This window comes from Trachurus trachurus (genome assembly GCF_905171665.1).
Source record: "Trachurus trachurus genome assembly, chromosome: 1".
NCBI classification, from domain to species: domain Eukaryota; kingdom Metazoa; phylum Chordata; class Actinopteri; order Carangiformes; family Carangidae; genus Trachurus; species Trachurus trachurus.
In genome coordinates, this window is record NC_139891.1 from 34,306,462 (window position 1) to 34,331,865 (window position 25,404).

The window sequence follows — 25,404 nt, forward strand, 5'->3', positions numbered from 1 at the left end:
TTCCCTCATCAAACTCATCAAATACAAAATCCCAAAACTCCAAAACGCTTTCGTGGACAAGTTGTGACCTGCACATTCACCACGCTATGAGATAATAATAGAACGTTACGAGACAGAGTTGTTTTAGAGGTAAATTCATGCAAAACCGCTGATGCGCGTTGCCTTCAGGGACAGTTTTTCAGCAAGCAGTCTCTGTATTTACCTCGAAAACGGCTCCGTTTCGTAACGTTCCATTATTATCTCATAGCGTGGTGATTGTGCAGGTCACAACTTGTCCACGAAAGCGTTTTGGAGTTTTGGTAAGGGAAACCAAGAAATTCCATTAGCCTCCATAGTGTAGCTCTGAACAGCCTGCCGCTCCGCTCCGCCGTTCTAAAAATAGCTTACACCGACAAATAAAGGTAACGAACCTACTGCTATGACTATAGCGATTATGGCAATGGGCCAATTTGCCAAAATGTTGAACTATCCCTTTAAAGCAGAAGTAAGCGATATTTTTGTGTTAATATAAGTCTTAAATAGTTCTATCTTCCGACAGCAATCACTTACATGGAGTGTTTGGTCTGAAACACGGGTCTGTCAGTCCCTCTGCTCTGCTCTGAGCCGAGGAGAAAACTTTTCTCGTATCCTACAATTTTTATCCAATGAGGAGAGAGAACGGCATAAAGGGGCAGTCCTCTCTGTGTGTGCAGTCAAGGGATGCGCTTGAATATGGTGGCGTAGGGACGAGGACCAATAGATCCATGACGAGATCGGGGGCTGCTAACTCCATCAGCTGACAAGACGTTATGGTGCGTTCAAGGCAACTCGTAACTCGTGTTTTTCGGAAGTTACGAGTGGCCGTTATAGTGACTTTCACAGGTAAAACAGGTCGGAAAAACACGAGTGGGTTGTCTGGAACGCTACAAAGTCGTAAGTTGTGACTTGAAGCTGTAATTTACGGTTTCAAAAGCCTGCCTGGAACGCAGCATTAGCCAAAACGACCGGATCGCTTACTTCTGCTTTAATAGTGTGTACTTGTTATAAAGTGTTACCAAACCAATTAAACAACCGGAGGAACTTAACTCTCTCATTCAATTAATTTAGATGCAGTAAAGTTTTTTGGAGTGTGAGTGTGTGTGATCTGGAATGATGATGAAGGTGAAGATGAAGGTGCTCCTCCCCCTCCTCACCTCCGCCTCCCTCTTCTCGGCCGTGGTCAGCAGCGTCTCCAGCTCTCGGTGCATCGACTCCTCGTGCTGCTGACGGAGTTTCTCCTGGAACTCAGTCATGGCTCCGCTGGTCAGGTCTACACACACACACACACACACACACACACACACACACACACACACACACACACACACACACACACACACACACACACACACACACACACACACACACACACACACACACACACACCTTAAGGTTATGTTTTTCATTTTCAAAGCCTCCGTTTAGTTGAGTTGAGTTGAGAGACCAGAACCTGAAGGAAACTGCTTTAAACTTCACTTCACTGTAACACACTTTGTTTTATCTGCACAGGAAACAACAGTTTGTGTCTCCAGTGCAGCTACACAGTTACACACAGTTTCCCCAGTTGTTTCCAGTCCTCACGCTAAGATAAACTAAGATAAGATAAGCTGAGCTAATGGCCTGCAGTTCCATAGCTGATGCTCCCAGACAGAAACTAGTGACAAAAACTGCGTAAATGAAGTGAAAGTCATTAACGTAACGTGTTTTTTCTCCTTAGAAACGTCTCACACTTCTGATTCTGCAATTAATACAAATTAAACTTCTATTTCTTTAGCTACTCACAAGTCGGTTAAAGGGATAGTTCACCCAAAATTCAAATTTTCAAATTTTGTAACTCCGAGAAGGCACGGAGGACTCTGAAATTTCTCCTAGCCCTTAGTCGACATGAGGGTGAGTAGATTTTGGGTGAACTATCCCTTTAAATCACAACTTTAAACTGTTATTAATCTTGTTAAGAAACAGTTTGTAACTTTTTGTCGAGGCAAATTATGTTGAAATAAACTCCGTGACAGAAACTGACACAATTTTTCATCAGCTAGTGACAAAAACCACGTAAACGAAGTTAAAACTATTAACGTAACGTTATTGAGACATGTTTTTCTTCTTAGAAATGTCTCACACTTCTGATTCTGAAATTAATACAAATTACACTTCTATTTCTTTAGCTACTACTCCCAAGTCGGTTAAGACTTTCTTGTTATGTTTTCATCAACCAGACAGCAAGATAGAAAAATAAGAAACAAACAAACATACAAAAACAAAACAGTCCTGTATTGAATTTGCCTGGGGTGTGTGAACGTCAGAGCGCAATCCAGGACTGTTGAGGCTGTAAAAATGTCCTAAATGAGGTAGTTTCCAGTAAACTCTGGACTATCTCCCTTCAGGACACTTGGATTGCAGCGGACGAGCAGTGTGGAGGAATATTAAATGGTTTTTGTGTAGTTTTATGGACGTTTTTGTGTCGGGCCCTATTGACTCTCATATAAAGTTTTGTTGGACTAGGAACCGGCCTCCCGGGTCTCCAGATGCACTTTGAGGAATAAAAAACTACTCCAGAGTATTCATCAGCATGAGGGGGAGTCACTAATGACTGAATTTCATTTTTTTGGTGAACTATTCCTTTAAGTACATTTAATGTGAGCTACTTTAAGACTTTTACTCCAGTGGTTTTCATTACGGGTTTTTTTCAAGTACTTTATACACCTTGTTAACAACCTCTATTCACTATTCACTATATAGTAGAACTAGCAGCAGCAGTAGTAGTAGTAGTAGTGTTGGTGGTAGTATCACTGTCAGTAGGAGTAGTAGTAGTAGTACTAGTATCAGTGTGTAGTTCGTGTCCTTGAACCTTGAACTTCAACGTTTGTTCTGAGTTTAAAGTTTCTTTTTTTTTCGTCTGTTATAAAAACAATGTGATGTCATCATCAAACAGCTGCAGTGATGGTGTGTGTGTGTGTGTGTGTGTGTTCGGTGAGTTCAGGTTCAACCAGGAAAATAGAAACTCAACAGAACCAGTAGAGGATTTTCTACTCATCGACTGTTTTATATAATAAACTCATTTCTTCCGTAGCTGCTAACGACCGGTGTCTCTGCTTCTGTTTCTTCATTATCATTCATCATTCATTGATCGTTTTTCTGAAACAAAACTCAAATATAAGAATAAAAAAGTTCAAATTAAAGTAGTCTTTTTTAACATTTTGAACTTTTAGTTTTCTGGTTTGAACTCGTTGTCTCAGACTCTGGGATTCGAACAGACGATCAGAAAATGACTGAGAAAAACAACAAAACTGCAAACAAAACTCCCCCCTGAACTGAACTGAACTGAACTCACCGGCTACGAGCAGAGACATTGTGGCGGTCGGTGTGGACGGTGTGGACGGTGTGGACAGGTGACAGGTGCGTGGACCGAACAGGAAGTGGCGTGAGCAGGTGAGACGAGAGGCGAGGCCGTGGCGGCGGCGGCGGAGGAGAGGAAATGGTCCCGGAGACAAAGAGACGAGCAGCAGAGGACGAGAGAAGTCCTGCTCATCCTCGGCTCAGAGGAAGGTCGCAGCTCTGCAGCTCAGAGTGGGAGCTCCGCACAAGCCCCGCCCACTCTGCACAGGCCCCGCCCACTCTGCACAAACCCCACCCACGCCCACTCACACACACACACACACACATAGAGCCAGAGTGTGTGTGTGTGTGTGTGAGTCCTGCCCACTCTCTGTTGTGACTCACAGGTCACAGACTCCCGAGTGTTTTAAAGTTCAAAGTCAACTCAAAGCCCCGGACTCTATGTAAATCAATCAATCAATCAATCAATCAATCAATCAATCAATCAATCAATCAATCAATCAATCAATCAATCAATCAATCAATCAATCATTAGATTGATCAGATATCATTATTCTCTGTCTGAAAAGTTCCCGTTCTGTAACACTTTACAATAAGGGTCCCTTAATTAACGTTAGTTTGTACATTATTAAGCATTAATATATAAACTAATGTGTTAATTAATGCTGAGTAATGCATACATAATGATAACTAATTACATTATTCAACTCTTATTATTACTTAATAATGTATTAACTTTGAGTAATAAACATTAATTAACTGCTTACTAATAGGCTACATTAATTAATGTGTTTCCTAATCCTAAGTAATACATAATAATGATTGTTAATATATCTGTAAACAGTTAATTAATGCTTAAAGGACCCTTATGGTAAAGTGTTATAACTACACACTATTAAGCATTAGTTAAGCATTAATAAATACTGAATTCATCATTTATAACACATGAAAACTCATTAGTATGTAGTTTATAGAGTTAAAATAGTTTTATTTATCATTGATAAGCACTAACTGTATTTATAAACTACATACTAATGAGTATTCATGTGTCATAAATGAAGAATTTAGTATTTCTTAATGCTTAAAGGAGCATTATCGCAAATACAGCAGTAATAGCATAAAATAAGCTGAAATAGAAAAGAAATAGCCAACAGTGTAGTGTCCGTGGGGCAAATGCCTCTCAGCGTTATTGACGCGTTAACGCAAAATGATTTTAGTTTTGGAAAACAGAGATGGCTGCTGGAGGAGAGACGCCCACTTGTTTATATCTGATATGCTCCGCCACTGGCTCCATCTAGTGGCCGAATTAAGAATTTGGATTTGCTTTAATGCGCCTTTAAAGGGATAGTTCACCCAAAATTCAAATTTCAAAATTCAAAATTTGTAGCGGAAGCTCCTCTGAATCAGGGTCCGTCCTCTTCCCAGTTTGTCCAAATTTAACGAACTGGGAAGAGGAGCTTCCGCTACAAACAAGCTTGAAATATAGACTTATTTAATTTTTTTCGGGACAATTTTGCATTTCGGGGCTTCAATACAAGAGGGACATTACATACGAGCACTATGGAGGTATTTGGATGTTTTTTAGTATGTCTTTTTGTTACGAAGACAGTTGGTATCCATTTGCAACCGTTATATGGACATGCACTGCTACGCCGAGACCCCCTGTAACTCAGAGAAGCCACGGAGGACTCTGAAACTTCTCCCAGCCCTTAGTCCACATGAGGGTGAGGAGATAATGAGTGAAATTTGAATTTTGGGTGAACTATCCCTTTAATAGTGTGTACTTATTATAAAGTGTTGCCCTTTTTTTTGATAATCGATCAGATGAGATTCAGCTTGAGACCAAAAACACTGACGGAGATCAATAAAAAATGTAATTCGGATGTATCACATCTGAAACCATCAGGCGACTTGTTTAATCAATTTTATGTCGATTGATCAACTGATCAATCTATTAAGATAATGATGAATATTTATTTAGTGGCGATGGTGCGTTCAGGGACGCTCCGGTCAAGACGCAGCAAAAACAATCGATTAAAGGGATAGTTCACCCTAGAATGATATTTCGCTCATTATCTACTCACCCTCATGTTGACTAAGGGCTGGAAGAATTATCAGAGTCCACCGTCCCTTCTCTGAGTTACAGGGGGTCTCGGCGTAGCAGTGAATTTCAATGCAACGGTTGCAAAGGGACACCGGAGCTCTTCGTAAAAAAACACACACAAAAAAACATCCAAATACCTCCATGATGCTCGTATGTAATGTCCGTCTTGTGCTGAAGCCCCAAATTGCGTAATTGTCCCGAAAAAAAATTAAATAAGTCTATAATTTGCGTGATTTGCGCCGGCGTCAGTGCGGTTACTGCGAATCACGCGATATTTGGACGGACCAGGAAGAGGAGAAGAAGAAGAAGACGAGAAGCTTCCGCTACAAACAAGCTTAAAATATAGACTTATTTAATTTTTTTTCGGGACAATTACGCAATTTGGGGCTTCAGCACAAGACGGACATTACATACGAGCATCATGGAGGTATTTGGATGTTTTTTTGTGTGTGTTTTTTTACGAAGAGCTCCGGTGTCCCTTTGCAACCGTTGCATTGAAATTCACTGCTACGCCGAGACCCCCTGTAACTCAGAGAAGGGACGGTGGACTCTGATAATTCTTCCAGCCCTTAGTCAACATGAGGGTGAGTAGATAATGAGCGAAATATCATTCTAGGGTGAACTATCCCTTTAACAACAGCTCCAAAAGACGCAACAACTCCAAGTCCACGCTTGTTGTCACGGAAACCTCACACACTCCACAGTCTCCACGGTTATTTTGATTGATCACTGATCGAAGCGACGACTTCCAATAAAACAAACACAGGAAGACGAAGACATTAAAACTTTTTCACTTCACTGCCAATCAGCCGACCGATCGATTGATCGTTCTGTTTTTCCGTTAGCGTTAGCCGTTAGCGTTAACTGTTAGCGTTAGCTGACCTCCTGGACGTTTAACTTTCCGACAGACTTGAACGCACCACAGTGACCTGTAGTGACACACATGTGACTGTGGGGGGCGCTGCTGTCGCCGCTCTACAGGCGCTACAGGGCGCCGCTTTAATTCATCTCTGTCTCCTACAACTTCAAACCATCTCAGTTATTTTGATTTTTTTAAACTTTGTTTCACGTTAGCCTATATGAATTTATTTGACCTTTTTTTTTTTTTTTTTTACCTCTTTTTATCATTTTATAACCTTAACCCATATTATATTATATTATTAGCCTATGTTATATTATATTATATTATTAGCCTATGTTATATGAATGAATGAATGAATGCATGAAATGTATTGGTTACTTAGAGAGTATAAACTCTGGTCACAACCAAAGGATAGGGGCGGAAGCTTCAGCTTATATATAGCCCCCCCCCCCCCCCCCCCCCCCCCCTTCTTCTTACATATCCATAAAAAAAAAACATATATACGTACAAACACATGTATCACATACACCTACACACACCTACATAGGTATACTATGCATTCACATACATAGATACAAACATAAACATACCTACATACATACATCTATCTTTTGTATTTGTTTCGTATATATTTTGTATTATATTATTAGCCTATATTATATTATATTATTAGCCCATGTTATATTATATTATTAGCCTATATTATATTATTAGCCTATATTAACCTATATTATATTATATTATTAGCCTATGTTGATCTGGACTAATAAAACTCCACTCACTTTTACTTGAAGTCTTATTTTATGTTTATTTCTAACACTTTAAACCCTTGGCTTGCTACAGAGGAAATAACATTATATATAAATTCATTATGTTAGTTTATATGAAATTGTACCTGTGTCCATTTGATGACACTTATGTTTAAATGTAAGTATTTTATTTATATTTAACAGACCAAAGCAAGTGTGACAAGGGTTGGTGGCAAGTTTCTGAATGACACATGAGACATACACACACACAACCCCCCATCCCCACATACACACAGACACACACACACACAGGGCAGTAAGCAGCGTCATGCCGTCACAACACATGTGTCAGTGCTTCTGTACTTTCCGATTATTTCCCCTATAGCCTGAACACACCGTTTGTTTGTTTGTTTGTTTGTTTGTTTGTTTGTCTGGCTGTCTATGTGTTTGTTTGTTTGTTTGTCTGTCTGTGTATGATGAGCTCCGCGTGCAAACACACACACACAGCCACAGGTCTGCAGAAGCCGTTACCTTACGTTACGTTACTTTACCCACCTGAACGCGCTCACAGTGCAGCAGAGGACTCGGCTCGTCTCGGCCAAACGACTCGGACTAGTTCGGCTCGGATCGGAAGGACTCGGGTTCAGGACGAGCTGCAGAGCAGAGAGGAACCGGACTGAACCGAACCGGGTCAGAGCTGCTGCGGACTCGGACTCGGACTCATCCCGCTGTCAGTCCGTTGCTGCTGCTGCTGTCCCCCAGGGAGCACACGTGACGCAGCGTAGGGGTGAACGTCGACGCTGATTGGTCTGACGCGCCTGTCAATCACACGAGAGGATCTGTTTGACCCGCCCCTTCATCCTGACTCAGCTCCTCACTGCTTCTTGTGTTTGTTTGTCTTACAATTTATAAAAAATAATAGATTAATTTCATCGATTTTATTTCATTGCAATCAAGTTTTTTGTTTAAATGTTTTGATTTTATGGCTTTTATTCTTGTCTTTTGTCAATTTCCACACATTTAAAAAAAAAATAAATGTATAAGTTTATATATTTAATGCCATACTACTCTTGTACTTATGTGTAATAACCCACATTCAATGCCATATTTATTGTGCAGTAACTCCTGTCCATGTTTGTACTTGTACATATATTTTTATATTTTTTATATATATATACAATACATACATACATATATTTTTTATTTTATTTTATATTATATATATTTATATTTATTTCTTTTATATTTCTTGACTAGGCCTACTTTGCTCTTTAACTTGTACACTTTGAGCTGGAGAAAAGAAATTTCCCCTTGGGGATCAATAAAGTATTCTGATTCTGATTCTGATTTATAAATCACTGCTTTTTTAATTATAAAACTGATGAGAACTGATTTATTCTCTTCTTTGCTATTATATCATAGCATCTTTCTTTTTTTTAAATCCACTAACAGCTGACGTCATATTATTTTGTATATTCTGTATTATTCAGTTTCAGTTTCTCTAGTGTTAAAACCTAATATATTATTTTTAAATTATCATTTAGGCTATTTTCCAAGGGTTTGTTTCTTTTCTTTTCTGCCTTATTTTATTTTGATGAGTTACTTTCATCTATTAATAGAATCAGAAAATATTAGAAGTCATTAAACAGTATCAACCCCCTGTCATTGTAATATAAAGCATATTATCACGTAATCTACCATTAATATTATTATATATATTATAGACTGTCATATACAGAGTTACATTCTGACATTTTATAATCAGAAATACTAATTACAGCTACATTTATACATAAAGTTAAATACTTGAGTAAATGTAGGCTACTTTGTTACTTTCTACAACTGTTGTGCATTTCTAATTGTTTTAATTTGGACCCTTAATAAAGTTACTGTGATTACCCTGCTATGACGTCATGAATAAATGACTGAATTCACTGATCAATAACTGATTATTATGGCTCACAGGTCAGTTTACAGTCTGGTCGGGTCGATGCTGCCTCCACGTGGTCGAAACGATCCACTACAGATGAACCTGCTTCCGGTGCACGTGACGTCACTCCTCCTGACACTCACCTGATCTTCCCTTTCAAAATAAAAGCTTCAAATACATCTTTCATTTTATTTGTTGTATTATATTGTTTATAGTTTTTATTCCTTAACCCTTGAGCTACACTCTCACCCAATGAGGACAAAATGTCCACGGAGAAAACGCTGTAAAAAAATAGTATAAATCAATATTTCTTTCCAGTAGTTTTTTTTTTTTGCATACATCTTCTATTCTACTTCTTTGATGACCCATACCAAATATTCAATTAATTTCAGACATTTAACCCCTTAAATGCCAGTATATACGGTCCTATGACAAAAAATGGCAAAAAAAACCCACACACACAAAAATGGGGGTACTTGCGTCGCCCATTTATGTATTTGTAACGACTTGTAACAACTCATTCTAAGGTACCAGAAAGCTTTCATTTGTATGCGGGTGTGATTCGACTTCAGTGAAATACGTATTTATGAAAGACATATTTGATTTTTGATAATAAAAAGACAAATTTGTTACACACTGGGGCTTTAAAAGGATAGTTCAACATTTGGTCAAATTGGCCCATTGCCATAATCCCTATAGTCGTAGCAGTAGGTTCGTTACCTTTAATTGCCGGTGCAAGCTATTTTTAGAACGGCGGAGCAGAGCCGTGAGCTGCTCAGAGCTAAGCTACGGAGGCTCATCGGATTTCTTGGTTTCCCTCATCAAACTCATCAAATACACAATCCAACAACTCCACAACTCTCTGGTGGACAAGTTGTGACCTGCACATTCACCACACTATGAGATAATAACACAACATTACGAAACGGAGCCGTTTTGGGGGTAAATACAGAGACTGCTTGCTGAAAAACTGTCCCTGAAGGCAACGTGCATCAGTGGTTTTGCATGAATTTCCCTCTAAAACAACTCTGTCTGGTAACGTTGTGTTATTATCTCATAGCGTGGTGAATGTGCAGGTCACAACTTGTCTAACTATCCCTTTAAAGACTTGGATGTTTTTATTATTTCAACTATTCATCATATATAATTTCTGTTGTTGTTCATTAGTCTTTCAAACTAAGTCCTTTTTTGTTTTGTTTGTTGTTCAATTACTTGAAAAGCACAAGGATTAAACTTGATTGATTGATTGGTTGATTGATTAGTGAGCAGAGGTGATACTGGTGCAGCAGCAGAAGCATGAACGAGGCCTGGTTCTGGTTCTGGTCGGTTCCTTGTGGTTTTATTGGTGATACAGGTCCCATTACAGTTTCTGAACAGCTAGTGTGCGTCATTGTTATCGCCTACTCACACACACACACACACACACACACTCACTCACACTGACACTGACACACACACACGAGGAGGCCAGGTTGTGGTCATTAAACAGGTTTTTGAACAACCTGAGGAAGTGGCCAGGTGACACACATACACTCCTTCACACACACACGCTCACACACACTCAGAGAGACACAAACACACAAACACACACACAGAGAGGTACACACACACGGACGCCGGCTGGGACGGTTATAGCGGTGGAGGGTTTTTGTCTTCAGAGCCGCGAGCAGCGACCGACTACGTGTCGACCAGCAGGGGGAGACCGTCACTGGGACAGGAAGTCCATGGCGGTGTCGCGCTCGTCCACCAGCTCGGCCGCCGTGGCGTCCATCTTGGCTCTGGAGAAGTCGTTGATGGGGAGACCGTCCACCACCTTCCAGGTCTTGTTCTGCAAGAGGAGGAGGAGGAGGAGGAGGGAGAGTTTAGCTCTAGTTACCGTGACGACTGATGACTAGGTATGTCAAAATTACTTGTTTTCACAATTAAAGGGATAGTAGCATTTTTTTTTAAGTGGGGTTGTATGATCTACAAATAGCCCCTAAGTACTTTAATTGCAGTAGAAGACTCTCTACACTCATCCCGTTAGCAACGCCAGCCCATAGCCCTGCCCAGAGATTTACAACATACAGTGTTGTGAACAGACCCAAAGAAACGGCCTATTTTCACGGCCTAAAAGAGGTTTTACCTGAAAAAAAAAACACAGTTCCATTGTTTGCTATAATATAAGGGCGCTAACCCTGGGCGGAGGGATGCGCGAGTTGGGTTAGGTCCAAATAAAAACTGTGTTTTTCCTGCACTTTGAGGGGCTGGAAAAAATTATATTATAGCGAACAATGGAACTGTGTATTTTTTTTTCAGGTAAAACTTCTTTTAGGCCACGAAAATAGGCCGTTTCTTTAGGTCCATTCACAACAAATGTAAATCTCTGGGCAGGGCTATTATGGGCTGGCGTTACTAACGGGAGGAGTGCAGAGAGTCTTCTACTGCAATTAAAGTACTTAGGGGCTATTTGTAGATCATACAACCCCACTTTAAAAAATGCTACTATCCCTTTAATCGTGGTATTAAAACGCCACGATTAATTGATCGTAAAGATTCTTAAATGCACCAAGGTAAAGGAAGATGCACAGATACTGGTCCATTTATCTAACGTAACACTGAATTGGTGGGAATTTAAATGTTAGTGTGTCATTTGTAATTAAAAAAAAAAAAAGTAAACAATTGGTATAGATGGCAATTAATGACTTAAAAAAAAATATTTCAAACACTTCCCCCGGGGGATTAATAACTGGTCCTATATTCAGAGATTAGTAATGTCATTATATTTTGACTATATTTGATTTTACACGTTCATAGTCCTGTGAAATGTATTGATGCATAATTATCGTGATAATCGCAACACCGTGATTATTTCTCTGACAATAACCGTACCAAGAAAATCTATAATCGTGACATCCTTACTGATGACAGGGCTTCTGATTGGACGGACGGACTGACCTTGATCTGGACGGGGAAGGAGTAGATGAGGTCCTCGGGGATCCCGTAGGGGTTGGCGCCGGCGTAGACGCCCATGGAGATGAACTCACCCTGAGGACAGGAAGGAAAACTTTAATGACGGACGAAAGTTTCAGAGTCGGTGGTAAACATGTTCGACACAACGTGAGGTTGAGTTAATTTTTTAACATGTGCCAATGTAGGACGAAAGAAAAAACAGACCAACAACTAAAGGTAACACTTTACATACACTTTAGTACATTAAGCATTAATATATAATCTAATGTGTTAATTAATGCTGAGTAATGCATACATAATGATAACTAAATACATTATTCAACTTTTAAATGTATTAACTAACTTTGAGTAGTAAATATTAATTAACTGCTTACTAATCGGCTACATTAATTAATGTGTCTCCTAATCCTAAGTAATACATAATAATGATTGTTAATATATCTGTAAACAGTTAATTAATGCTTAATAATGTACTAACTAACGTTAATTAAGGGACCCTTATTGTAAAGTGTTACCCAATTAATAACTAATGGATAACAGCTGATAACTAATGGATAACAACTAATACTTAATCGATAACTATTATAACTAACAATAATAACTAATGAATAAAAGCTCATAACTAAAGGATAACAACTAATAACTAATGGATAACTATTAACAACTAATCAATAACTACTAATAACTAATGGGTAACAGCTAATAACTAATGGATAACAACTAATTACTAATGGATAAGAGCTCATAACTAATGATAACTAATAACTAGAGGATAACAACTAATGGATAACAGCTTATAACTAACGGATAAAAGCTAATAACTAATGATAACAATAATGGCTACTAACAATAAACTAATGGCTAGTAGCCAAGGACAAACATCTAACACTGGCATGTCCAGACTATTACTGGCTGCTGGTTTTTGTTCCAACCAACCCGGAGCAACACAGTTCGACCAATCAACTGCTAAAGTTCGACTTGGTCCGTTTTATTATACACCGACCTCCTTGGTGCCGAACCAGATGTCCCTCATGTGGTCACAGATGGCCTTGGCGGCGGACATGGCGCTGGACAGCTTCCTGGCCTTGATGACGGCGGCGCCGCGCAGCTGCACCGTCTGTGGAGAGGAAGAGGAAGAAGATGAGGAAGATGAGGAGGTTGGAGGCTAAAAGCTGAACGGCTGAATGTTTCCAGACGAGCGGTTCTCACAGAGATGAAGTCTCCTCTGAGCCAGGCCTCGTCCTTCACCGCGTCGTAGGCCGCCACCTCGGAGCCCTGGGCGTTGACCTTGGCGTGGTGGACGTCGGGGTACTGGGTGGACGAGTGGTTTCCCCAGATGATGACGTTCTTCACCTTGTCGGCAGAGACGCCGCAGCGCATCGCCACCTGCAGGAGCAGCAGCCTCGTTAGGAAACAAACCAACAAAACTGGTGCTGCGTTCAAGGCCACAGCTTAAAGTGGGAAACTAGGGATGCACAATAACTCTTTTTTGAAACCGATAACTTTCAAGCTCCAAAGCTTCCAAAGGCAGATACCGATAACCGATAGCATACCTGGAGATAAGAAAGACTAGTGAGGACCTAACATATATCATGACATCAAAACTATAAACAAAACCAAATACAGTTTTGACTCTTTAATATTTTCTATTAGCAAGCTTTTCAAACATTTGGTAAAAGATATCAAAACTAAACTTTTTGATATCTCAAATGAACATCTATTTAAATAAGGTGCATTACTTATTGATATAAAAATAAAGGACTCTAGAACTGATGCAAAAACTTTGGATCAGGATTTAATATAAATACAAAGGGGAAAAAGTGCATCCCACAGTTCATAGTTCCCACATTACCGCCGTCATGCTCTCTGTTTACAAACATACACAGGTTGTGCTGCGTTCACGTGTTGACGGAAGTTCCCAGTTTGCAAGCCATTCTTCTGACCTTTTTATGTTCATATTTATATGGTTTAATGTGTAACACACTGGGTAATGGCTAAAATACTGTGGATAAGACGTTGACATTAAGTCAAGTCGGCAACTACCAAAATTATGACTGAGTTGTTTTCCGACATGAGGGAGTATTCTGATGATTTTTTTCAGTCAAAAATTTGTTTTCCGATTATACCGAGGCCACTTGAACGCAGCATTCACTGCAGGCCGTTCAGGTCTCATGTAGGAGTGAGAGCTTGGTTAAAAAAACAAAAATATATACACTGTATCTTATCGGGCCGATAAGTTAATGATATCGGAATTTTTGGAATGACGTCATAATTTCCTGATATCGGGCCGATAATTATCGTGCATCCCTATGGGAAATGGTGCGTGTGTACCTGGGAGCAGGCTCTGTTGTGGTCCAGACGGGTCAGGCAGGAGAAGTTCTCTTTGGGGATGGAGGGGGCCGACTTGGAAGCGATCAGACAGTTGGTGTTCGCCGGGTTTCCAACAACCAGAACCTGGAAAAACACAAAATCACTGTTTAGCTACAAAACTGAACTTTACAGACGATGGAAGAGGCACTCGAATGCAACGTTTTATCTGAACCTTTTCCTCAGTGACGGAGTTTAACTCTTTAGTGTCTCTGTGTTTTTATCTGAGCATGTGTGAATCAGCGTCCTACACATTTCCAGACCCTAAATTCCAGACATCTCGGTCAAAAAATTCCAATTATTTGTGATATTTGAGTAAATAGATGTGCATAATATTTAAAAAAAGCATGCAATTTATCATTTGTTTTCATGTGTATATGCCATTATGTAACCAAATAATTTAGATTGTAGCTAGGTACAACAGCGCATATAAAATAATTAACCCAAATAACTTCAGATGAGACCAAACCCTAAATATATTTCCATACAATACTTTCCATTTTCCAGACCTGGAAATGTATAAAATCAAATTCCATACTTTCCATACTAGCGTAGGAAACCTGGTGAATATTCATCAGGTGAATGTTGCTGCCGTTAACGGATCAAACGTCTGAACAAAGACGTGTAATTCACCTATGGCCTGGCAATGGTTCAGATTAGGAAACCTGACCAACAAGTTTTTATTCACACACACACACACCTAATTACCTGGCAACACGTCGACAGTCATCACTAAAGGTCAATCACATGTTTTTTTTAATTTTCAGTCAACAGTCAAAACTGTTTGTGGTGTAAAAACAACTTCAGGGTCGTTTCTCTGCTTCACACATTCTTTCCTTTGACCTTTGACCTCAGCACACTCTGAGACGGACTCTGACCTTCGCTGGGCCTCGGTGACGACTCAGACGACCTTTGACCCCTGAGCTGCTGCTGCTAATGCTCCTTTATGTTGTTTGTACAAAAACATAGTTGTGGTTTTCAAAATAAAATAAAAAAAATCTTAATAATTCACTGTCTATTGAATGTGGAATAAATAAAGTTCCACATTTTGAATTTAATTAATACATTTTTTTAAAGGAGCTTCTCCACGAGTCATCTGTGTTTACTAGGGTTGCACATCTCTCTGTGATAAACGATTCGATATGAATCTAGATACACAGATTACGATTCGATTCAAAAACGATATCCTTTTATTACAGACCGATTCGATCCGATTCGATACAGTGTAGGACGATTCGATTCTACGGTTAATATTTGTTGTAGGCTAGATATTTTATAAAACAAAGAATTCTATGAAAGTGACTATCTTACAGTAGTACTACAATATTTTCTTTTCAAATATATCCCCAAGCATTGTTGCTTTAAAGCACTGGCAAAAAAAAGAAAGAAGAAAAAGAGAACAACAACAAAATCACATGTCAATGTATTTATTCTTTGACATGGACCAATATATGTGAGAACGTTTTTGTAATTAGCCCTTTTCCACCGAGCTGGTTCCGGTGCTGGTTCGGAGCCAGTGCCTGCTCAGCACCAGTTCTTGGTTCAGCACCAACTCCTTGCTGGGTCAGAGCTGGGGCTGGCAGCGGAGTTACCTTAGCAACAAGACCGCTACGTATTACGTTTGTTTATCGATGAAGCTAACTAGCTGAGCTACAGGCAGTGGCTAACAGCAGCTAACGCTAATATCAAAACATATACGTCGAAACGTAGTTGCCGGTCGCGGCGATTACGGCGAAGACGGCTGCTTTTTTTCAGCCAGGTTTAGAGTTGTCGCTAATTAAAAGCCTCGTCTATGCTTCCACGTCGGGTCCGGTGTTCAACACCCGCAGGTCGGACCTGGTTGTCTAACTGTAGCAGCAGCAGAGACAGGAGCAGCTCCTGGATGGGGAGTGTGCTAATAGCAGCAGCAAAGCTAACGTCAGGACGTCATCTGTTAAACCCCCGTCCCCTCCGTTATTGGACACAACATGAAACTACTCCAGTTAGCGAATCGTGTTGTAACAAAGATATTCGCAGAAAAAAATGTGTTTATACGTGGCCCGTTGATTGATTTATGAGCTATTAAAGACACCGCTAACGGCAAAGCACTCTAGCCCATAGCGATAACCGGTTCATGACTCTACAACCGATTCATCTAGGAATTAATTGCTAATTTGTATCGATTCAGGAGGCTGCTACCGATACAGCCGAATCTCTCACTTGTTAAACCGAATATCCGGTCGCATCGGTTTATCGTTCACAACCCTAGTGTTTACCCAGAATTCATTGCAGTAAATTCATTGCATGTGACTGTCTTGTGCAGCAGCAGCAGAGGACGGACGCAGTGATTGGTCGATTCAAGGACGATAACTGATCGATTATTGGCACCAGATGCAGCTGCAGTGAGACGTGTGGAAACTTTCCTGCCGCAGAAAGTGTCCAAACTTTGGAGGACAAGTCCCTTTCTGACTTTAAAGGGATACGCCAACATTTTTTTGCTTCGTTTCTTGCCTCACTCCCGAGTCCATGACCAGCAGATAGACACCGTCCTTTCGACTGTGCGTGCAGTAACAAGGGAGATAGAGCCGTATCGCCCGTAATTAGCTTAGCTCAAACACTGGAAGTGTATGGGTAGTGTTAGCCTGCCTCCACCTAAAGTCATCAGAGAAACTCTTCAGCAACTCTAAACGGAAACCGGCGGGCCGATCTTCGTCTCAGAGCTGACAAAACTCTCCGGTAAGGCATCTTGAGCGGTCAAATGCCGGTAAAGGGACGAGATCGGTCAAAACGGAGGGTTCAAGCAAAGACGGTTTATTTTGGTTCAAGCTAGCTACATCGAGGGTAGGTTAGCTTCCTATTTCAAAGTAAAAGCACAAATTCTATCGTCATGGTTTTCTGTATGTAAAGGGCAACGGGTGTTTTATTTTGTGAAAGTAACCGGAAGTGCGTTGGTCACAAGGGCTAGCTTGAGTAGCGCCGAAATCGCCCGAACAAAATTGTAAACGGCTGGTATTTAGACAAATTAACGACACACTGCTGATCTAAACGGCTACTTTCTCACCTAAACATGTTTGAAATGTTGATAAAGTGATATATTTACAGAGTTTAGAGCTAAAATGAAATCAGCTTCTGACTGCTGATTTCGGCTCGGGTAGGAGGCAGGCTAACACTACCCATACACTTCCAGTGTTTGAGCTAAGCTAATTAGTGACTTTAGGTAGGAGGCAGGCTAACACTACCCATACACTTCCAGTGTTTGAGCTAAGCTAATTAGTGACTTTAGGTAAAGGTAAAAAGGTAAAGGTAAAGGTACTTTATTTGTCACATATACAGCTAGTACAGTGAAATTCTTTCTCTGCATTTAACCCATCCCTGAGGAGCAGTGGGCAGCCACGGGGACCAACTCCAGATTATGAGCCAGTGCCTTTGGTCAGGGGCGCTGACTGGAGGATTAACCTAGCCGACATGTTTTTAGTGGTGGGGGAAACCGGAGCACCCGGAGGAAACCCACGCAGACACGGGGAGAACATGCAAACTCCACACAGAAACGACCTGGGCGGCCGGGGAATCGAACCCAGGACCTTCTTGCTGTGAGGCAACAGTGCTAACCACTGTGCCACCGTGCCGCTAGGAGGCAGGCTAACACTACCCATACACTTCCAGTGTTTGAGCTAAGCTAATTACGGGCGATACGGCTCTATCTCCATGGTTACTGCAGGCACAGTCGAAAGGATGGTGTCTATCTGCTGGTCATGGACTCGGGAGTGAGGCAAGACACGAAAAAAAAAAAATATTGGCGTATCCCTTTAAATCAATAATGAGTTAATCAATAATCAATGGATGGATGGAGGATGGAGTCACCTTGACGGTCTTCTTGGCGTACTTGTCCAGCGCGGAGCCCTGCGTCTTGAAGATGGCCACGTTGGCCTTCAGCAGGTCCTTCCTCTCCATCCCCTCCTTCCTGGGCATCGACCCCACCAAGATGGCGGCGTCCAGGTCCTTGAAGCCGACCTCCACCTTGTCGGTGGGGATGACCTCTGTGGGGGACAGGAAGTGGAGCACGGAGTGAATTCATGTGACTCTGACCTCCAATATTTATTATCGATTAATGATTAATTGATTTTTTTATTGTTCTTTTGTTTTTACTTTTAAATGTGCAGAAGATACGGAGACATTTTGAAGTGTCTCCGTATCTTTTGGACATTTAACAGAAATAAATCAACAATAATAAGAACAATTCTCTCAAATTCTTCATTTCATTTTGCTAATGTGAATAAAAATTTAACAGCTCCTCCTCAGTTTTACAGTACAACACTGATTTATTTGTTTTAGGGCGGAAAATAACAATTATTTTCATTATAGGTAAATCGATTAGTTGTTTGGTGAGTTAAAATGTTAAAATAAATGTTGAAAAATGTCAATCAATGTTTCCTCAAATGTGTTGTGTTGTCTTGTTTTGTCCACAAACCAAAGAGAGACTCAGTTTATTGTCATAAAGGAACAAAGAAACCAGAAATATTCACATTTAAGAAGCTGGAATCAGAGAATTTTGACTTCTTTCTTAAAAAACGACTCAAACTTATTATTAGATTATCAGAATTGACGATTCATTTAACAATTGATTAATGTTCGATTAATTGTTGCGGCTCTAATTTGTTCATTTTGTAATTTGCATGTTGAAGTAACAAGAGCTGAGTTGTGTGCCTTCTCTTTTTATAAGTTGATTTATCTTTTCTTTATAAAAATATATATACATATTTAATGGATATAGGTACTGTAAATGTTATTTCTCTAACACATAATATATATTTGTGGATATTAACACTATAGTGCAATGGATTTCAGCGTTGTTTGACAAATATCATCTTCTTATATTCCTTTTAAAACCATTTTTTGTAGTTGTTCTAAGTTTTTAAAGCCTGAATATTAATATCAATAGAAAATTAAAAATAACTAAATCAATGAATAATAATAATATATTTTCCTATCTCTCTGTAGTGTGAAGAAGGCTCTATTGTTTCCAGCTTGTTTTCATTGTAACTGTTGTTTTGTATTGTATCATATTGAGTCTTTATCAGCTGTGATCAAAGGCTGCGCTGCCTCGGCGTATTGATAAGGATAAGCTGATCGAGCCGAACTATCGGTTGGAACACGTTATCGTTGCCATGATAACGTGTTTATCAGTGTGAACGCCGGCTCGTTAGCGGAGCTGCTGATTGGCTCCTGCTGCTGTCAGTCTGGACTTCAGTCTGGGTTCACCTCCTCCTCCTCTATTGTTGTCCCACCACTGCTCTGATTGGCCGAGGCCAGCGGCCAATCAGAGGCCTGGGTTCAGACACTCCTTCCTCCTCCTCCTCCTCCTCCTCTTCTTCCTCCCTATAGGAGCTCAAATAACAAACACAGTGTTTTTCTGTGTTTAACTCGCTGGTCTCCAACCTTCACTTCTTCAGCCTGGACCTGAACCACATGAGGCGTTCACTGACACCCACAGTGAACGGGAACCTGAACGCATCACGCTCTAAAGTCTAATTAACTAATAGTTCAACTATCAGATGAGCAGATTCTGTGATTTTTGATTCACTTTCACTTTTTAAAAAGACTTGATGTGACGTTCACTGTCTGTGGTTAATTCGGCTTCTTTATGAGGAACTAGTTTGTTCATACGAGACAAAACAAACTTTGTTCTGCTTCTTCACTGAACTGAAACTCGTCTGTCAGCCGTTTGTTTCCTGCAGCTGGATGTAGCTGCAGCACTTTAACACCATCACACAACAGCTCTGGATAAATGATCCAGTGGGATGTCAATGGTTAATGTGGTCAGGTGGGAATCGAACCTGGTGTCATTGGCCCAGCAGATAGAGGTTTAAAACAGACTCTATCTGCTGTTTGAGGTGAATATATAAAGTATCAGACTCCTCATCCATGATAAAAACAGGTTTTTTTGAGAACATCTGTTTTTCTTTTAGACATTTATGTATTTTATTTTTTATCCCCGTTTAGATCCAGTTTGTCAAACCATTGTATTTATTTGATTTAACCCATTTTTAATTCACTATATTATTCATTTTAACGTTATATTGTGTGTGTTCTGGTCTGATAGAACTGGACTCGGATTAACTTTGTTTTCCTCTTGTAGTTTTATTTACTGTATTTTAACTTATATCTAGGTTGCTCCTTTGTCGTGTATATTCGTTGTCTAGACATTGCAGGATATATTTTATCATATATTTTCCTCTTTGTATCTATCTATCTATCTATCCACACTCCAAACCTCTGCTAGAGAGAAAATAACATTGTATAATGTTAATATGTTCGATTTTTTTTTTGTGTGTGTATTTATTTTTATCGTATTTTTAACAGAAAAATAGTTGGTGGTGCTAAACAGTACAGGTTTTTTTTTTTGACATGAGACAAACAGGACATACTGTATGTATAAAATAAATGGCACAGCAACAGAATAGAAGAATAGTTTTCTTTTCTGTAATACATTTCCCAGTTCTCTCAACCACATATCAAATGTAGGAGAATATGTTCGATTTTACTTTGCTTTTATGGCGTTTTTAGAAAATATAATTAATCGTTTCTCTCTATTTTTTGTGATTTGACGACATGTTTTAGTATTTTTTTGACTCACCCCTCAGCAGGGGGAGGGCACAGTCCTGCAGCTCCATGACGACTCCGTCCAGCACCGGCAGCATGGGCGGGATGTCCAGCAGGACCAAGATGATTGGCTGAGGACCAACGGACACGGTAAACATCATCATCATCATCATCATCATCATCATCATCACGTGTTGCATTCAGGGAAAGTGGGGAAAATAAGTTGTTGTGCATAGCTACAGTATATCAGTGTTGAAGGTATAGAGCCGTGAGCAAACAAGACTTCAATGACTCTCAAGGTCTCGTTCACTGACCCGTCGTCACAACAACTCACTCAGCTAAAGGTCCACTCCAACTAATACAGGATTTTAAAGGGATAGTTCACCCAAAATTCAAATTTCAACTCATCTACTCACCCTCATGTGGACTAAGGGCTGGGAGAAGTTTCAGAGTCCTCTGTGCCTTCTCTGAGTTACAGCGGGGCTCCGTGCAGCAGTGCATGTCCATATGACGGTTGCGAACGGGGCTCACTTTTCTTCGTTCAAAAAGACACCAAAAAACATCCAAATACCTCCATGCTGCTCGTCTGTAATGTCCCTCTTGTATTGAAGCCCCGACATGAGAAATTGCTCCGAAAAAAATTAAATAAGTCTATATTTTAAGCTTGTTTGTAGCGGAAACTCCCAGTGTTGCTCTGCCGGAATCTCGCGCGATTTGCAGAGCCGTGAACTGGGTGTCGATGCAAATCACGTGAGATTTGGACGGACCAGGTAGAGCAACACTAGAAGCTTCCGCTACAAACAAGCTTAAAATATAGACTTATTTAATTTTTTCCGGAACAATTTCTCATGTCGGGGCTTCAATACAAGACGGACATTACAGACGAGCAGCATGGAGGTATTTGGATGTTTTTTGGTGTGTCTTTTTGTTATGAAGACAGTTGGTATCCATTTGCAACCGTTATATGGACATGCACTGCTACGCCGAGACCCCCTGTAACTCAGAGAAGCCACGGAGGACTCTGAAACTTCTCCCAGCCCTTAGTCCACATGAGGGGGAGTAGATAATGAGTGAAATTTGAACTTTGGGTGAACTATCCCTTTAACGCTACATCTTCACCTTCACTATGACAGATTATAACTCTGACTTCATGAATCTGATGACAATTTTGAAGAATAAAATGCAAATGTATGAAGGACAGTAGCATGACTTTGCATTTTTTTTTGCATTGACTTTAAAGCCGTGGGACATCATCAGCTCACACATGTTCATTATTCATGGTGGTTTGTGTTATGTAAGAGTCAGAGGGAGCAGCAGCAGGAGGGGTGGGGGGGTGGGGGTAGTGGTGATGTGGGGGGGGTTGTGATGTAATAATGGAGGCTTGTCCTCTGGGTCTTACCTGGTCCTTCCCGAACACATCACCCTTGGCGATGCTGTACAGCAGGGAGTAGGCGATCTGGCCGGCGGCGCCAGTCACCAGGACACGGATGGGTTCAGCCTGCAGAGAGGAGAGAGAGGAGGGGGGGAGAGGAGAGAGGAGAGGGGGGGTTCATATGAAGCACTGACCTGGATAATCAACAGAGGGAGGAGGACACGAAGCGAAGCGGCGAATAAAGGAGCTTTTTGTCTCCTCCTCCTCCTCCCAAACCCCATTGAGAAAATTGTGCAACGTGAAAACGACCTCGCAACAAGTTCAACCTCAAGTTCAGACTCAATGTTTAAATAAAACATAAAACCCATCCAAACAGTTCATAACCTTCACTTTTTTTAATGTATTTTCTTCTTTTATGAAGACACAACTGTTTGATATTATGAATGAAAACAAACAAACAGACGTGGTGGTTGATTATTTAAATGAAGCTTTTAGGTTGTCAGGTTGACACTGCAGCACTGACCTCTAGTTTATATTTAGGTTTGATCTTTAGTCCTTAATGTCACCCTTCTTTCATTTGACATCTAAACACATCAGTCATGCACTTCTGTCAGATAATATTTAATAAAGAGGCCGAGCTGCAGGATGTCCTGAAACAGACAAACAACGTGTCTGAAATTTAAATAAAAAGGAGGAAGTCGTTATGATTTTTTTTTTTTGAGGACTGGAGATTGAGATTCAAACTGAAGCAGCAGCAGCTGTCCTGGCTCCTGATTGGTCCAATCGGTTGATGAATAAATAAAAGAAGAGGCCGGTGGTGATGTAACGTGACGCTGAGGCCACGCGCCACCACCACCATGACAACCCCGTCGACCTCATTAAGATGGAGGCAGATGTGTGAATGTACAGAGAAGTGTTCAACACAGCGGAAACACACACACATACACACACACTGCTGCAGATCTGTTTTTTTTTTTTTTTTTTAATGTAGGCTATTTTTACACAATGCGCCTTTTTTCTATCTGCATCTATCTGCGCAACGACGTGCACCGACGCTTCCCTTTGATGTGACGCCATTAGACTCAGAAACAATAAAATGTAGCTACTGAATCAAAGTGAAGTCGGTGATGACGCTGCAGCTCCACGTCAATGTCAACCAGCTACTGTCTCTCTCTGTCCATTGTGCATCACTGCAGCGCTCGCAGTCGCAGCAGACACCAATAATCAATAATTAATACCAATAGGAGCTCTGTTAGATAGATAACCGCTCGTCTTACCATTGTAGGTATATCGGGTGCAGATGATATTGGTTCTGGTGCTGGTTCTGGTGTGTGTCTCTCCCTGCTCAGAGTCGGACTAGGACTAGGCGGAGGGGTCACCTCTATCCGTGTGTTGTACAGTCAGGCGCTGAGAGAAGACCCACCCACTTCCCCCCACAATGCACCGCTCTCTCTAGTCAAACCGCGCCCACCTCCTCCCCGTGATGCCACAAATGGTCGACGATTTTCTGAAAAGGCTCCGTTTTTCAGTGCAGTGCAGGCTGCAGCAGGAGCCCGAGCTGCGGTTTGGCGACACCTAGTGGTCAGATGGGGGGAACTGCAGCGGCTGAATCTCACAGCGCCCAATAGTATATGTCTGCAGACCCTTTTCTAGTGATGATCTATATGAATGGTCTGTCAAAAAAGGTATCCAAAATGGTGAACATTATTTTCACTATGGCAAAGTATCATATACACAAGAATAAATGGAATAACAGCAAGCCCAACATAAACTGTTTTAAGAATGAAATTAAAAACTATATAACATCCCTAAAGGTGTTATCGGAGGAAAACCAGTCCATAAATGAGTTGTATGAAACAATGTCAGAGTCTCTTGCTCTTTGAGTTTACAGTCCTGTGTTCTTAAACACGCTTGAAGCACTATATTGAAATGTCAACCCCTGTAATTATTATATTTTATTTTATTTGACTTGTTTAATATGTTGTAAGCTTGTACTGTTTTAAATGCAAGCACATGCTTTTTCCTCAAATGAGTTCAAATTGAAATGTATGACATTGTGAATTTGAAATAAAGCTTTGAAAAAAAAAATATATATATATATATATGTCTGCAGACCCAGAGACCTGCACAGTCAGACCCCCGCATTTCTGGACCCGCATGTTCAGACCCCTTAAAGCAGATATCAGTGGAATGTTTTTGTTAATATAAGTCCTAAATAGTCCTATTTTCCGACAGCAATCACTTACATGAAGTATTTCAGCCTAAACACGAGTCTCTCCGTCACTCTGCTCTGCTGTAACCCGAGGAGAAAATTTTCCTTGTGGGATACAAGTGTTATCCAATGAGGAGAGAGAACGGCATGAAGGGCTGTGTGTGCAGCCAAGGGATGCGCGTGAATGTGGTGACGTAGCACGAGGACCAATTGATGCCTGACAAGGGCGGGGGCTGCTAACTCATGGTGCGTTCAAGGAAACTCGTACTTTGTGTTTTTCCTTCCTGTGAAGTCATACCAGTTCGATCTGGTACGAGTTCACGGGTCGGAAGTTACGAGTGGCCGTTATAGGGAACTTTCACAGACAACAGGATGGTAAAAACACGAGCTACGGGTTACCTGGAACGCTACCAAGTCGTAGTTGTGACTTGAAGCTGTAACTTACGGTTTCAAAAGCCTGCCTTGAACGCAGCATTAGCCGAAACGGCCGTGAAGCTGATATCTGCTTTAATGCCACCTAATGGCTGACTTTTAAAATTGCAACTGCACAGTCTGGACCCGCACTATGGTTTTCTGACAGGGCAAAATCCAAATAAAACACCAAGATCTAATTGTTTGTGAAGCTTGGAACACTTGTAAACTTTTTTAGCCTATATATACTGTATATATATATAGGCTAAAAAAGTATAAAACTGACTGACTGATATACATATATATATATAATAGCCTATAATGAAATAACATGATTTTAAATGTTCTATTGCATGGGGTTACTATTGGTTTTGTATGCTGATGGATACAGATATGAGTGAACACGTTGGCCCAAACACACATAGCCTATAATTTTTATTTCTGTTTAAAGCAGAAGTAAGCGGAATGTTTGTGTTAATATAAGTCTTAAATAGTTATATCTTCCGACAGCA

The 25,404-nt window shown here is 40.6% G+C and overlaps 2 protein-coding genes across 4 annotated transcripts in view; both read right to left on the reverse strand.

The window, feature by feature from the left end:
* Positions 1 to 7,645, reverse strand: part of LOC310985209 (UTP--glucose-1-phosphate uridylyltransferase-like) — a 283,068-nt gene extending 275,423 nt beyond the window's left edge. For 2 of the 3 annotated variants that reach the window (XM_083970733.1, XM_083970731.1), the window contains exons 1-2: positions 3,350 to 3,571; positions 1,173 to 1,288 (exon numbers count right to left, since the gene is read on the reverse strand). In XM_083970733.1, the coding sequence (XP_083826859.1) occupies positions 1,173 to 1,288; positions 3,350 to 3,368 (135 nt within the window). In that variant the 5' untranslated portion in view covers positions 3,369 to 3,571. Of the gene's footprint in view, positions 1 to 1,172; positions 1,289 to 3,349; positions 3,572 to 7,624 lie in introns of those variants that run through there. The other variant, XM_083970732.1, reaches the window with a different exon arrangement.
* Positions 7,646 to 10,310: 2,665 nt separating this feature from the next.
* Positions 10,311 to 23,691, reverse strand: LOC310985460 (malate dehydrogenase, cytoplasmic-like). The gene is made up of 9 exons (XM_083971060.1): positions 23,547 to 23,691; positions 22,297 to 22,395; positions 20,932 to 21,028; positions 18,159 to 18,334; positions 14,283 to 14,405; positions 13,161 to 13,337; positions 12,955 to 13,068; positions 11,937 to 12,026; positions 10,311 to 10,827 (listed from the first exon to the last, which is right to left on the reverse strand). Exons 1-9 carry the CDS (start codon positions 23,547 to 23,549, stop codon positions 10,705 to 10,707), a joined length of 1,002 nt encoding a protein of 333 aa, XP_083827186.1. The 5' UTR covers positions 23,550 to 23,691; the 3' UTR covers positions 10,311 to 10,704.
* Positions 23,692 to 25,404: the final 1,713 nt, after the last annotated feature.

Bases quoted from the DNA above. Each gene is read 5' to 3' on its own strand.
- LOC310985460 (XM_083971060.1), bottom strand. The intron at 21,029-22,296 runs GTAAGACCCAGA...GTTGGTCCTCAG, and splicing joins ATGTGTTCGGGAAGGACCAG to CCAATCATCTTGGTCCTGCT. The intron at 18,335-20,931 runs GTGAGTCAAAAA...TGTCCCCCACAG, and splicing joins TGCCCTCCCCCTGCTGAGGG to AGGTCATCCCCACCGACAAG.